The sequence below is a fragment of the Danio rerio genome, chromosome 5, assembly GCF_049306965.1.
Source record: "Danio rerio strain Tuebingen ecotype United States chromosome 5, GRCz12tu, whole genome shotgun sequence".
In the NCBI taxonomy this organism is placed as follows: domain Eukaryota; kingdom Metazoa; phylum Chordata; class Actinopteri; order Cypriniformes; family Danionidae; genus Danio; species Danio rerio.
In genome coordinates, this window is record NC_133180.1 from 63,804,395 (window position 1) to 63,820,623 (window position 16,229).

At 33.2% G+C, this 16,229-nt stretch overlaps 1 protein-coding gene across 5 annotated transcripts in view; it reads left to right on the forward strand.

The window, feature by feature from the left end:
* The window catches only part of pou2f3 (POU class 2 homeobox 3), a 57,273-nt gene continuing 41,044 nt past the window's right edge, over positions 1-16,229 (forward strand). The window contains exons 1-6 of one of the 5 annotated variants that reach the window (XM_005171993.6): positions 1-121; positions 513-569; positions 7,040-7,074; positions 7,464-7,565; positions 9,871-9,982; positions 10,124-10,212. In XM_005171993.6, the coding sequence (XP_005172050.1) occupies positions 521-569; positions 7,040-7,074; positions 7,464-7,565; positions 9,871-9,982; positions 10,124-10,212 (387 nt within the window). In that variant the 5' untranslated portion in view covers positions 1-121; positions 513-520. 5 annotated transcript variants of the gene reach the window in all.

Below are 16,229 nucleotides of genomic sequence, written 5' to 3' on the forward strand. Positions count from 1 at the left end.
AATGCGCCTCTACTAACTAACCCACTTTGCTAAATGAGTTCCTCTGAACATTTTTAAAAAAGGCTTCTCTCAGTTTGTGAGTTGAGAAAAAGCAGGAGACATAATTCAACAGACCTTTTAGGTAAGTGGATATTTTTTGTACATACTGTATAAATACAAATCTTCTTGGTCTCTCAGATTCCTGCAGTCTTCTCAAGCAGTGACCGTTTTGTGGAATCATATTGTTTTGCATCGTACCTGTTCACAGCTCTCTATATTGACAGATTTAAATGTTTTTGACTAGAAGAGATTAGGGTGGAGAGACAGAGTGATTGTGGTGAATGCTCAACGGGGATACCCTTGCTCTTATGAATATTACAACGAGCCCTTTACATAAAGGAGAGCATTTGAAAGCTGGACACATTAGAATAAACCTCAAGATCATTTTACTGGCAGGGCCATGGCATGAATTGCCCCAGTGTCTGCATAAAGTTGTGATCCTGTAGGAAAATCAGCTGTATTTATCATTACAGATATTAAGATGAGCACAGACGCTGTTGAGCAGACAGAATCTCAGCATGAACAAGCTGGTAAGGAGCATTTTCACGCTTTCAGTGTTGCTTTGAAACGGTTTCTTATCTAATGTGTGATGATATTTAGTGGAAACAACACACCTATGTGTGTGTATGTATGTATGTGTGTGTGTGTATTTATATATATACTGTAAAGAAATCTTAAATATTTTTAGTTATAAATTAAGAATTAAACTTAGTAAATTAACAAACCACATTCATTGTCATTAATTTTTGTTGGGCTCATTATTTATTGATCTAAAGTCTTAATGTTAATGAGTTGTAGCTTAAAGTAAAGTGTGAAATTGTTTGTTACAGTGATGACATACACAACATTTATACACATTTCGAAGTATTCTGTGCTATATTGAAAGTATTTGATTAACCTAAACCTAACTATCGCTAACTAACTATTAAAAAGCAGCTAATTAATCGTTTATTGAGCTAAAATCTTAGTTAATGGTTTGTTAATGAGTTGTAGTTTAAAGTAAAGTGTGATCTTTTTTGTTACAGTGATAATGTTCACAATATTTACACATTTCAAAAGTATTCTGTGCTATATTGGAGGTATTTGATTAACCTAAATCCAACTACTATCTTACTAACTATTTATAAAAAGCTAATTTGTATTGAGATCAAAATATTAGTTAAAAGTTTGTTAATAGTGTGAGTTGGTGCACTTAAAGTAAAGTGTAAACTTTTTTGTTACAGTGATGATGTTCACACCAATTGTACATATTTAGAAAGTATTCTGTGCTATTGGAGATATTATTTGATTAACCTAACCCCAACTACAATCTTACTAACTATTAATGAGCAGCTAATTAGAAATGTATTGAGCTAAAATCTTAGTTAATGGTTTGTTAATAGTGTTGTTAATAGAGTTGTTGCTTAAAGAAAAAGTGTGATCACAGTGATGTTGTTCACAATATTATAGACACTTATAAAGTATTCTGTGCTATTAGAAATATTATTTTATTAACCTACCCCCGATCTTACTAACTATTGATAAGCAGCCAAATTTGTATTTTTTTTTTATTAAAACTCTTAGTTTTAGTAATCTGTGGTCTATTGGAAGCATTATTTGATTACCCTAAACCCTTACTGACAATTAATAAGCAGCAGTTTAGCAGTTTATTGAGTTAATCATCTTACACTGTTAAAAATGATGGTTTCCACACAATTTAATCATGTTGTCCCAACATAAATCATAAACTTAAAAGAAAAAAAACTAAGAATTGTGTTGATTCAGCTCATTTTAAATAAGTAGTTGGAACAAGTAGCAAAACTCATTTTTGAGTGTAGTTAATGGTGTGTTAATAGCTTGAACTGTGTGGTATCCATTATTTGATAGAATTTTATAATTTTATTGGATTACTTTTTTTCCATTCCAATGGGAGTTTGTTCATTGTTTGATTGATGCTTTCTCACAAGTTGTCCATCTTCCAGTCATTTGTTTTTCCGACATTTTATGTGCGGTTGAATGTAAATACATGTGTTTGTGACTCACATTCACATCAAATGAGGATCATCATTTCACGAAGTGCCGCAGGGCTTCTTCACAACAACAGTTTGTGGTTTTGACCGGAACTTTAACTCTTTGTGTTGATGGCAGTATGTTCAAACTGTAGGAGTCATACTTTTTTATATATATAACATTGAAGTCAAAATTATTAGCCCCCCTTTGAATCTTTCTTTTTTAAATATTTCGCAAATCATGTTTAACAGAGCAAAGAAATTTTCACAGTATGTCTGATAATATTTTTTTTTTCTGGAAAAAGACTGATTTGTTTTATTTTGGCTAGAACAAAAGCTGTTTTAAATTTTTAAACAACATTTTTAGAACAAAGTTATTAGCCCCTTTAAGCTATATTTTTCAATAGTCTACAAAACAAACCATTGTAAATAACTTGCCTAATTACCCTAACCTGCCTAGTTAACCTAATTAACCTAGTTAAGCCTTTAAATGTCACTTTAAGCTGTATAGAAGTATCTTGAAAAATATCTAGTAAAATATTATTTACTATCATCATGGCAAAGATAAAATAAATCAGTTATTTGAGATAAGTTATTAAAACTATTATGTTTGGAGATTATTGAAACAATCTTCTCTTCATTAAACGGAAATTAGGAAAAAAAAACAGGGGGATAATAATTTAGGGGGGCTAATAATTCTGACTTCAACTGTATATTTTGATCATCTTTTATGTTCCAGGCATTGACAAAAATCAGTGAAACAAATATTCAAAAAAGAAAGTGTAACAGACATATAATTAGCATCTTGACAGTCAGATGAAAAAAAAGACAATATTTTTGTAGTCAGTATTGCTGTTTTACACTATTTATTGGTGTTAGGATGACAGTTTTATTTGATGATTATTATTATTATTATTATTATTATTATTAAGTTGAGTTATTAAGTAAACTTTACAAATTTAAGTGGATTGAACATCAAAAAATAACCTCCATAACTGTGTTGTTTCAGCTCATTTTAAAAAAAGTTATTCAAACAAACAACAGCGTAATTTTTTGTGTTTATTTTATTATTTATCACACAGAGTAGCTGAGCTTAGTAGATGCGTGCAGATTGATGAATGATACATCTGTACCAGGATGTATGTGGCGGTTTGTTTGCTGTGAAGCGCTCATATGGCCTCAGGCGATACTGAATCATGCTCTGCTTACAATGGCTTCTGTAGGGAACAGTCCTGTTTAAATGAGGAAGCTGAAAGAAATGAGAATTCAGAGAGAGAGAGCCCTGTATTGTCTCTGAATGTTAAAACATATATACATATATATGTGTGTCATTTATGTTCCACCACCTCTGCGGTGTCAGGTGTTTGGTTATGGATTAGGGTTTGGGTTAGACCTATCAGATGTCCCAGCAGGTCATGTGATAACTATAAATATTTGGGTTGTAGAAGAAACAAGAAAATGCATGTTTACAAATAGTCTTTATTCTGAATAAAGCCTACTTGATCATTATCGAAAGCTCATCTAAATCCAGGGTTAAACCAATTCATTGAAAATTAGATAAGTAAAAACATAAATTATGTATTTACATATTCATATATATGAATTAATTGATTAATTAATTTTCTTTTCGGCTTAGTCTCTTTATTAATCTGGGGTCGCAACAGCGGAATTGACCGCTAACTTATCCAGCACGATTTTAACCTTCCAGCCGCAACCCATCTCTAGGAAACATCCATACTCATACACCACAGACAATTTAGCCTACCCAGTTCACCTGTACCACATGTCTTTGGACTGTGGGGTGCAGTGGGTAGCACAATTGCCTCACAGCAAGAAGGCTGCTGGTTCGAGACCCGGCTGGGTCAGTTGGCATTTCTGTGTGGAGTTTGCATGTTCTCCCCGTGTTGAAGTGGGCTTGCTCTGGTTTCCCCCACAGTCCAAAGGCATGTGATATAGGTGAATTGGGTATGCTGAATTGTTCAGTTTATGTGAGTGAATGAGTGTGTATGGATGTTTCCCAGTGATGAGTTGCAGCTGGAAGGGCATACGCTGCATAAAACATATGCCGGATAAGTTGGCAGTTCATTCAACTGTGGCAACCCCAGATTAATAAAGGGACTAGGCCGAAGAAAAATGAATGAATGAATATAAAATAAAATTAAAACATATAATCATTCATTCATTCTATTTTCGGTTAAGTCCCTTTATTAATCCTGGGTCGCCACAGCAGAATGAACCAACAACTGAACAATTTAGCCTACCCAATTCACCTGTACCACATGTCTTTGGACTGTGGGGGAAACCGGAGCACCCAGAGGAAACCCACATGAAGGCAGGGAGAACATGCAAACTCCACACAGAAACACCAACTAAGCCGAGGTTCGAACCAGCAACCCAGCGACCTTCTAGCTGTGAGGCGACAGCACTACCTACTGCGCCACTGCCTCGCCTAAAACATAAAATATAAAATAAATAAAAACACAAAATACAAAGTAAAAACATAAATTATGAAAAACTAAATATAAAATAAAAACATAAAATATAAAATAAAATCAAATAAGACATAAAATATAAAAGAAAAAACATAAAATATGAAAAACTAAATATAAAATAAAAACATAAAATATAAATAAAAAAACATAAAACATTAAATAAAAACAAAAAATATAAAATAAAATAAAAACATAAAATATTAAATAACATAAAAACATAAAATAAAAACATGAAAGATAAAATAAAACAAAATATAAAAAAATAAAATAAAAAATATAAAAACATAAAATATAAAATAAAATAAAAGCATAAAATATTATATAAAACAAAAACAGAAAATATAAAATGAAAACAGAAAAATATCAAATAAAACCAGAAAATATAAAATAAAATGAAAAAAAAAACTGAAAATATCAAATAAAATAAAAACAGAAAATATAAAATAATAACAGACAATATAAAAATATTAAAAGTAAAATAAAAAAGTGCAACAATTACTAAAATATTAATTTTAATCTTTTACTATTAGTTTTAAATAGTTTTTATTCTTATTTTGGACTTTGTATGTATAACATGACAGCATTACAATTTATTCTGACTTTAACATTTTAAAGGGATGTGGTATAATTAAAACACAGGTAATGGGTTCCAGCATGTTTTATAGTCACATTATTGTTATTGGAGCGTGCATAAGCATGTATGTTTGTGTGTGAGAGAGAGAAACACAGATGCACCTGGAGGTCTGTAAGTATTCAAATGTGAAGGCCTCTAAAGGTTGCCATGGAAACTCATTTGCATGATCTGATGATTTCCATACTGGAAGTTTAGCTCAGGAGAGGCTTGATTTCCATATTATGGGGGGAGTGAGTGGCACTGCAACCACAGGCTCATAGAGCTCCATTTGAAATTCAAATCAAGAGAGATTACCTGCCATTGACGACCTTTGAACCCCCAACTAACCCTCCACGCTTCAGTGGAACGTTTGGCTGTTTGTTTTCATGGTGTGGTCCATTATAGATACTATGGCAAGACATTGAAGGTGAACAGGTTTTAAACACAAATAATAATTACCACCATACTTTTGGTGTGTACTAAACTAGAGGTATTGATTCATTAAATATGCACAGTTAAATATTTGCATTCATTTATAACTCAAAAATCTGAACATCGGATGAAGTCAATTTTGGTAATTTTAGAATAAAAGGTTTTGCAGATGAATTTTGAGCCTTTTTTATGTAAAACACACATGCACACACTAATATGTACACTTTAGGTACTAATATGCAGACTTGGGGTACTAATATGCACACATACTAATATTCACACTTTAGGTAATAATATGCACACTTTAGGTACGAATATGTACACTTTAGGAACTAATATATACACTTAAGGTAGTAATATTCAGACTTTAGGACCTAATTTTTACACTTTAGGTACTAATATGCACACTACACGTGCTACTATGCACACTTTAGGGACTAATCTGTGCACTTTAGGTACTTATATGCACACTTTAGATAATAATACTCACACTTTAGAAACAAATGTTCACTCTTTAATAGCACACTTTAGGAACTAATACGTACACTTTAGGTAATATTATATATACTTATGGCACTAAGATTCACACTTTAGGTACTAACATGCACACTTAGGTGCAAAGATGCACAATTTAGGTTCTATGCACAGTTTGGGTATTAATATACACACATACTAATATTCACATTTTAGGTAAACCTTAGGTACTAATACGCACACTTTAGGTACAAATATCACACTTTAGTTAATAATACGCAAACCTTTTAATTAAACTTCACTATTTAGGTACTAATATTTACACTTTAGGCAGTACGGCTGGGTCAGTTGGCATTTCTCTGTGGAGTTTGCTCCAGGTTCTCCAGTTTCCCCCACAATCCAAGACATGCACTATAGGTGGATTGAATAAACTAAATTGGTCAAAGAGTTTGTGTGAATGTGAGAGTGTATGGTCGTTTTCCAGTACTGGGTTGCACCTGGAAGTGCATCCGCTGTGTAAAACATGCGCTGGATAAGTTAGCGTTCATTCCACTGTGGCGACCCCTGATAAAATAAAGGGACTAAACTGAAGAAAAATAAATGAATTAATTAATGAATTAATGAATATTCACACTTTAGATACTAATATTCACAAACTTTAGGTATTAACATACTCACTTTAGATACTCATCTGTACACTATAGGTATTGATATGTCTTTTAAAGGTACCTATATGAAACTTAAAGCTACAAACATACTTAAAAAGGTACCTCCACAGTCACAGCATTTGGACTAATTTCTGACAGTGCAAGAAAATTTTGAGTTTTTAAAATTGTTTTGTTTTAATGAAAACCTATGAACTAATGGTTGGCAAGTTAAAAGGTCAAGTGGTGAAGAAAAAACTGAAAAAAGTTTTTAGTAAAATAAGCTTGATCTAATTGAGAAAGCACACAGTGTAGATGTTAATGCAGAACTGTACTAACTTTCCTTTTATTTTCCAGACATTGAACAAAATGGCATCGACTTCACCAGACAAGTGAGTATACAAACACTGCTTTACTAAATGGTCATCATCAGAAAATGAACCAGATAGATACACAGAGCAGTACATAGCTACACTTATATGCAACGTTTTCTTTAGTCCTCATTAGTTCTGTCATATGATCTATTGGTAAGGACAGTGAAAGGTTTCGTGCGCAGGAACTAAGCTTCAGGCTTGGAGGGTATTTGCATACTGTGCCTGCGGGAAGGGAAGGAATGTTTGTTAAAGGCCCTCTCCTGCAGAACAAGTCCAGCAGCCTTACTGGTCTCTGAGTACACACATAAAACACACACACACACACACACATGCCCGAGGACCAAAACACAACTGTAAAATGTGCTCTGGGTTTGAGTTACTTAACATAGTCTTTGTTTGGTGTACAGATTAAAACCGAGAACCTGAACGATTCACCACATTCTGGATCTTCACACAAGACATGCCACTTAACTCAGGGATCACCGCTGCCTCCTGGCCAGCTGACTGGGGTATGTTTCTATCTCAGGCATGGAGAGGCTGGAAATGCATCAACTTTAGATGTTTGGGTGATATTTAAGTTCATGCAGTGGTCAAAAGGGAATTATGTTTTGTAGTGAGAAAATTAAGATGAAATAAAGTACTTGTATATTCTGTAATTGTAATATTTCTGTAATTCTGTGATATTGTATTCAAGTACAATGTGATTGTACTTGAATTGTAATTTTTATAAATAAATAAAATGTTTTGGTAACACTTTAGTTTAGGTTACAATTCATAGCTTAATAAATTACTTGTTAGCTGTTTATTGATATTTAGTTAGGAAGAAGTTGGGTATAAGTGTTTGGTTGGAATAGGGATTTAGAATAAGATCGTACTTTATAATAGGGATGTCCCAATCAGGTTTCTTTGCCCTCTAGTCCGAGTCATTTGATTTTGAGTGTCTACCAATTCCAAAACCTGATCGGATAATTCTACAATACATTAAAAAAGAATAAAGAAGAGCAAAAAAGGATGTTCCTTGTTTTTTATTTTATTTACCTTATTTTAATATTCAACAATTCTGTTAACAAACAGAGCACTTCTGTGAGGTAGCTTGAACAATCAAGTTATAAATAACATCAATTCTTCACTTTTGGACTTTAGTGCAACAGTAAATATAAAAAAATCTAATTTTAAAACAAATAGCACCTCGACTTAAAACACCCGGCAGGCAGTCCCAAGTTTACATATCTTGAGTGTGAAGTCTTAATCCTGTGCCACCACATAACTGCAATTGTGTTAAACAATAATGAGAATATATAAACATATATATTCATTCATTTTTGACTTATTTCTTTTATTAATCTGGGGTCGCCACAGCGGAATGAACCACTAATTTATCCAGCATATGTTTTATGCAGCGGATGCTCTTTCAGCTGCAACCCATTTCTGGGAAACATCCATACACACTCATTCACACTCATACACTATTAACAACAATTAAGCCTACTGAATTCGCTTGCACATGTCTTAGGACTGAGGGGGAAACCGGAGCACCCTGAAGAAACCCACACAAACACGGGTAAAACATGCAAACTCCACACAGAAACGCCAACTGACTCAGCCAAGGCTCGAACCAGAGACCTTCTTGCTGTGAGGCAACAGCACTACCTACTATATATGTGTATGTACAGTTCAACTAATAAAAACTATTAGCCCCCGCTGTTAATTTTTTCCCCCAGTTTTTGCTTAACAGAGAACAGATTTTTTCCAACACGTTTCTAAACATAATTGTTTTCATATCTTATTTCTAATAACTTTCTTTTATCTTTGCCATAATGACAGCAAATAAAATTTGACTAGATATTTTTTAAGACACTTCTACACAGCTTTAAGTGAAATTTGAAGGCTTAACTGGGTTAATTAGGTTAACTATGCAGATTAGGGTAATTAGGCAAGTTATTGCATAATGATATTCGAGTCCTCATCAGGCGATAACATCCGATTCCGATCGAGTCTGAAACCGTGTGATCGGGCCCAATTTCTGATCCCGTGAACGGATGTAAGCAACTTTATAACTACTAATATACAGTTAATATCTTAATAATAGGCAAGTAATAGGACAGCAGTAAACAGCATGAATTGTGACCTAAAGTGTTCCCAATATTTTTATTACTGTTTTTTATATCAGCAGTATAAAATAAATGATGCATTCAGTGATCAAAAATTGTTAAACAAATCAAAACAATTCATTTTTATCTAATTTCTGAAAACTGAATTACATTTTATGTATTTTTTATTTTAATGAAAGAAAATTTTAATAATTAGTTGCAATTTTGCTTTTAAACACTACATTTCATTTAAATCTGTAAACTTAATTTTTTCCCAGTTCTCACTAATGAACAAAATAATGTTTAATGTGAGAAAAACAATATATTAAAAATGTAGTTTTAAATTTAGATATTTAAAAAAAATGTATATTAATAAATTAAATAAATTTTAATAATTGATTTATTAATAAAAAAAATTATGAAAATGAAAAACCACAGAAAAGCTTAGACTTTCATTTAAATCCGCTCAATTGTTTTCAAAATAATATCATAATGCAAAAATCTTGATAGACTTTATGCAAAATGTATTTTCCTTCTGTTTTGTTCTATAGTCTCCTTATATTTCTAGATTAATTATTGATGTATGGATGTGGGGATTTTTTTATACTAAATTTAAATCAGACGTGTTCTTGGTGAAATCATTTTAACTTTAAAGCTATAAAAAAAATTGTGCGAAAACATGTAATGGCTTATATTAATGACTAGGGTGATGGGTGTTTTTCAGGAGATGCCCTCCCTGCACCCTCTGCCGCAGCTCGTCCTGATGCCTGGATCTCACCTGTCTTCTCCTTCATCATTCCTCCTCTCACAGGCCCAGTCAGGACATCAAGGTCTGTGTATGTACTGTATTGCCTATATTCTCAGAAACGTTGTTCATCGTTGAACAAACAGTTTTTTTGCTTGATTTAACTGCAGTACATAAATGCTTACTTTAACGCAAACCCTAATGCATGTTAAATTATTTTTGTTTCCTACAGCACTCCTGCCACCCAATCTGCTTTCCTTGCCATCCCAGACTCAGACAGGACTTCTCCCGCACCAACCTGGTCTTGCACTCACTCCACAGGTACATTACAAATCAACAAATAAATGAAGGAATGAATAAATGAGTGAACGAACCAACCAACCAACCAACCAACCAACCTTCCATCCATCCATCCATCCATCCCTCAATCAATCAATCAATCAATCAATCAATCAATCAATCAATCAATCAATCAATCAATCAATCAATCAATCAATCAATCAATCAATCAATCAATCAATCAATCAATCAATCAATCTTAAAATCAACCAGTCAGCCAGCTAGCAATTCAACGAGACAGTCAGTCATTCAGTTAATTAGTTAAACCAACCAACCACTGAACCAGAGAGTCAGTTAATCAATGAAACAACCAACCAAACATCTAATCAGTCAGTCAGTCAGTCAGGCAGTAAGTCAGTCAATAAACCAACCAACCAGTCAGTCAACCAGTTAATCATCCAGTCAGACAGTCTAATTAACCAACAAACCAGTCAGGCAATCAATAAACCAACCAACCAACCAGTCAGTCAGTCAGTCAACCAACTAATTAACCAGTCAATCAATAAACCAACAAACCACTCAGTCAGACAATAATAAAGCAACCAACCAGTCAGTCAGTCAGTCAGTCAATCAATCAATAAACCAACAAACCACTTTTCAGGCAATCAATAAACCAACCAACCAACCAGTCAGTCAGTCAGTCAGTCAATCAATAAAACAACCATCCAAACAAACAACTACCCAGCCAGTTAGTCAATAAACTAACAAACCACTCAGTCAGGCAATCAACTAACCAACCAACCAACCAGTCAGTCAGTCAGTCAGTCAGTCAGTCAGTCAACCAACTAAATGACTAGTTAATCAATAAACCAACAAACCACTTAGTCAGATAATTAATAAAGCAACCAACCAGTCAGTCAGTCAGTCAGTCAGTGAGTCAGTTAATAAACCAACAAACCGCTCAGTCAGGCCATCAATAAACCAATCAGTCAGTCAGTCAGTCAGTCAGTCAGTCAGTCAGTCAGTCAGTCAGTCAGTCAGTCAGTCAGTCAGTCAATAAACCAACAACCCCCTTAGTCAGGAAACCAATAAAACAAACAACCAGTCAGTCTGTCAGTCAATCAGTTAATCAACGAGTGGGTCAGTAAGTCAATAAACCAACAAACCAGTCAGTCAGTCAGTCAGTCAGTCAACAAACTAACCAAAAAAAACAATCAATCACATGACCAGTAAAGCTACTTTTCTCAAGTATCGCAGTTCGTTGCTTTGAAAATTTCAAGATTGGTGAACTCTGACCTGCGAAATCGCTTCACATGATTGCGTGAGACCAATCGAAGATCAAAACACGACCTCTTTGGACAGAAATTTAAAACATGGACCAATCGCTCACTTTTTTAATAGCTAATTATCTTGTTTAATGCTGCCACTTTTTGCAGTGTCGTACTACAGAATTTTCACATACGAACTTTAGTGTGATCCTAGCAAAATAAACCATGCAGTCAGTGAATCAATATTCCAACCAGTCAGTCAATCAATAAACCAACCAGTCAATCAATATACTAACTAGTCAATCAATAAACCAACTAATCAATCAACCAAAGTCCACCAACCAATCAGTCAGTCAGTCAGTCAATAAACCAAAAAAATAAACCAACTAGTCAGTCATTCAATAAACCAACTAGTCAGTTAGTCAATCACTCAATCAATCAATTTACTAATCAACCACTCAGTCAATAAACCAACCAACAAACCAGTTAGTCAGTAAAACAACCAACAAGCAAATCAACCAACTAGTCAGTCAATCAGTCAGTCGGCCAATAAATCAACCAACTAATAACTTTGTTACTCTGTAAAAAGCAATCAGCCAGTAAGTCAGTCAATCAATAAATCAACTAAACAACCAGTCAGCCAGTCAACCAAGCATCAGTCAGTCAGTCAATAAACTAAATAACAATCCAACCAGTCAGTCAGTCAGTCAGTCAATAAACCAAACAGTCAATCAATCAATAAACCAACTAGTCAGTCAGTCAGTCACTCAGTCAGTCAGTAAGTCAATAAACCAACCAGTCAGTCAATCGCTTAGTCCATCAATTTACTAGTTAACCAGTCAGTCAAAGAACCAACCAACAAACCAGTCAGTCAGTAAAACAACCAACAAACAAATCAACCAACTATTCAGTTGTTAACCAGTTGTCTAACCAGTCAGTCTGTCAATCAATATATCAACCACTTTTTTACTCTGTAAAGTACACTCAGACAGAAAGTCAATCAATCAATCAATCAATCAATCAATCAATCAATCAATCAATCAATCAATCAATCAATCAATCAATCAATCAATCAATCAATCAATCAATCAATCAATCAATCAATCAATCAATCAGTCAATCAATCAATCAATCAATCAATCATACTGCGGTCACACTAGAGTTTGAACTTGTGAAATTCTATCGTACGGCACTGCAAAAAGGGGTCTACAGTAGTTGCTGTACTCTGATATACAAATCAGCAAAATAAATATACTACATTTGTAAAGCAAAAATATTTTACCAAATTAAGCAGATGCCTTATCAAAAACAATAGTTTCAAATTAAGTTGTATTTCAATGTGAGCCTGGTATGGTGCAGCATAATTACAAACCACTCTTAGCCCGGAAACCATGTTGGTAGAGTTTATGTGCATGTGTGCATGTGTGATGTGTTACCTTCTTGGAAGTTTCTCCATAACGGGTTATGTGGAAGTTAATTTCTTTTTGACTGTTGTTTGAAAAAGTAAATATCAGATAAAAAAAAAAAAAAAAAAATCCCAAACATAGTGTCCCAAACATAGAAATATCTGATCATCAACCATATCACTGTTTACATGATACTTGCCAAAGCAATGAATGGCACATTTGTATTCAATTTCTAAAGAGTTGTTATCAACACCACCACGGAAAATAAAACCATATCCGTGGTGACTGGTTCAGTTGTTAAAAGTGGTTGAGCAGCTCATGAGTTATGGGTTAAATAGGCGAATTATAATTCCTTCGACAAAAGAGGCTGACATGGATGTATCTGTAGTTACTGAAAGTTAATTCTACTCATTTGAAAAACGTTTTGAACTAAATGTAGAAGGTAATGAGTTAGCTTTAGAACTTAAATGGTTTGTTGCAATCGATTTCCTCAAATGTTTGAGTTACCTTGACTTTTTGGGTTTACAGTGTATATAACAACACAGACAGGAATTATTAAGGTATCACTTTATTTTGATGGTCCCTCTAATGCATTTCGTTGAATTTAGGTTACATTGCATCTACATGCCAACTAATTCTCATTAAATTACAAGTAGACTGTTAGTTAGAGTTAGGGTTAGGGTTAGTGTAAAGCTTCTTATAGTCAGTTAAATGTTGAAGGCATTTACAATACAACAATACCACTTTTAGTCAACAAAATGTGTAATAGGGACCATCAAAATAAAGTCTTACCATTAAGATAAACATCTGTCTAATATAGGTCATTATAATATGTAGTCATCAATGCTAGTTAGTTGAAGTTTGCAAATTCGCTAAGCTTAATATTACTATAGTGGTAACTTGTACACTCAAAAAATATTGTTGCTGCTTGTTCAAACTTTTTATTTATAATGAGTTGAATTAACAGAATTCCTGAGTCTTTGGGGGGTACAACTTAATTATTTTATGTTTAATCCCTTTAAATTTGTAAAAACAAGCAAGTTTACTTAATTGATTTGTGTTGGGACGACATGAAGTAATTGTGTGGAACCCAGCTTTTTATTTTTTATTTTATTTTTTTGTTTTACAGTGTATGAGGGTTAAGAAAGAGTAAATTATTGTTCATCTTATTAAAGTTCAGTTTAAACAGAAATGGCTTCAACTGTCAAGAAGTACATTAAATAACTTATAGCTTGTGGTGACAGGTTGTAATGGCATTATAGCATGTCACTTGTACAGAAATTATTTCTCGTTACCCCTGGGAAGTGCAAAAATTGATAAGGAAGCGCATTGCTAATAATGAAAGCATGTTGGATCGTAAAAAGGGAGGTACCATAGAGGTACCCTGAGTTGTTAAGGTTAACTCAACATTTTGAGTTACAAATATAACTAATATTTAAAATATGTGTCAAATATTTACTTAAAAAAACTGAATTTACTTAATACTTAAATCAGTTGACTGTTGCTATTTTTTTTTTAACCCAACAGGTTGAGTTATAAAAAAAAGGTTAATAAATAATCCAATAAAGGTTTAAAATAACCCAATAAAGTACCAAATATTTTTTAACTCAACTACTGGGTTAAATAAAAACCCAATGTTTTTAGAATGAGGAATAGTATAGCAGAAAATGATAGCAGTTTTAAAACCTTGACTTTTACAGGGGTTAAAAAAATAACAAATTTGTTATTTAAAATTTATCAGGTATTTTGATAAAGAAAAAAAAAACTAAAAAACATTTTTATTGCATTAGAGCTAAAATAAACCTTATAACGCAAAAACAACATTATGCACACATATTAATACAGCTCTTCTGTTTCACTTAAATCAGTTGACTGTTGAAATTTACAATTTTTAACCTAACTGGTTGAGTTATTAAATAAATAACCCAACAAAGGCTAAAAATAACCAAACAAAGCACCAATCATTCAACCCAAATGGTTGAGTTATTAATAAATAACCCAGTAAAGGTTAAAAATAACCCAACAAAGCATCAAATTATTTTAACTTAACTTATTTAATCAATATCTAAAAATATGCAGTTTTCCATTCTATGGGGCCTTTAGTAAATAATTCGTAAATAATTTTAATAAATAATTCAAGGAAACCCGCTAAGGACTTTATTCTGTGATAACAGCTGGATAAATAGTGTACATTACTCCACTACTTACATAGCCACATATGTTAAAAAATTACTTGAAATACTGATTTGAGTTTAAATATTTTAGCAGCTTTTGTCCTGTAGAGAAAACAGCTCTTAGTTAATGACAACTGTGAGCCAAGATAAACAAACATGTTCAAACAAGATGAACATTTTAAGAGATAATGTACTGTTATAACACATGTTTGCACAGCTCTTTACCAAATAAATAATTATGTGGGGATCACATGTTTATATTTCAATCTTGAAATCTTAGCTGTTTGCTTTGTTCTCTGTCGTGCGAACAAGACGAATGTTACATGAAACATTACATGAATATAAAAGATTTATTCAGGCAAGTGCCACCACACTTTGGTTGGTAATGCATAAAATCTCATTGTTTGGCATTATATACCCTCAAAAACTGACATTTGCTTTTTTATCAAACTACTACTTATTTAAAAATGAGCTGAAACAACACAATTCATAATTTTTTTTTGTTTCAAATTAATTTTTTATGTTCAATCCACTTTAATTTGTATAAAAAATTAAGTTAGTTTGATGTCTTCATGTTGTCCCATTACAAAGATTGTGTGGAACCCAGCTTTTTTTTTACAGTATACACTACCTGACAAATGTCTTGTCGTTAATCCTAGTTGTTAGAGCAACGAATAATAACTTGTATTCTAATTGATCATTTGGAAAAGTAGAAAAAGGTAGATGTTTTTCATCTTTTGAACTGCATCCCAGTCATCACAAATACTGCAGAAGACCAATTGAAACCCGCATGGACTGAAGATTCTCACAGAAATCAGTCAAGTTTGGGGAAGGCAAAGTCATGGTTTGGGGTTACATTCCATATGGGGCATGCAAGAGATTTGCAGAGTAGATGGCAACATAAACAGCCTGAGGTATCATGACATTTGTGCTGCACATTACATTACGAATCACAGGAGAGGGCAAATTCTTCAGCAGGATCGCACTCTTCATACTTTAGCCTCCACATTAAAGTTCCTGAAAGCAAAGAAGGTCAATGTACTCCAGGATTGGCCAGCCCACTCACCATAGATAAACATTTATAAGCATGTCTGGGGTAAGATGGAGGAGGAGGCATTGAGTCCTGCAGGAACAATTTCTTTGCCATTTCAGATGACCTTATTAATTAAGTGTCAAGACTTTTTTCAAGGCAAAATCAGACCTTACTTTCC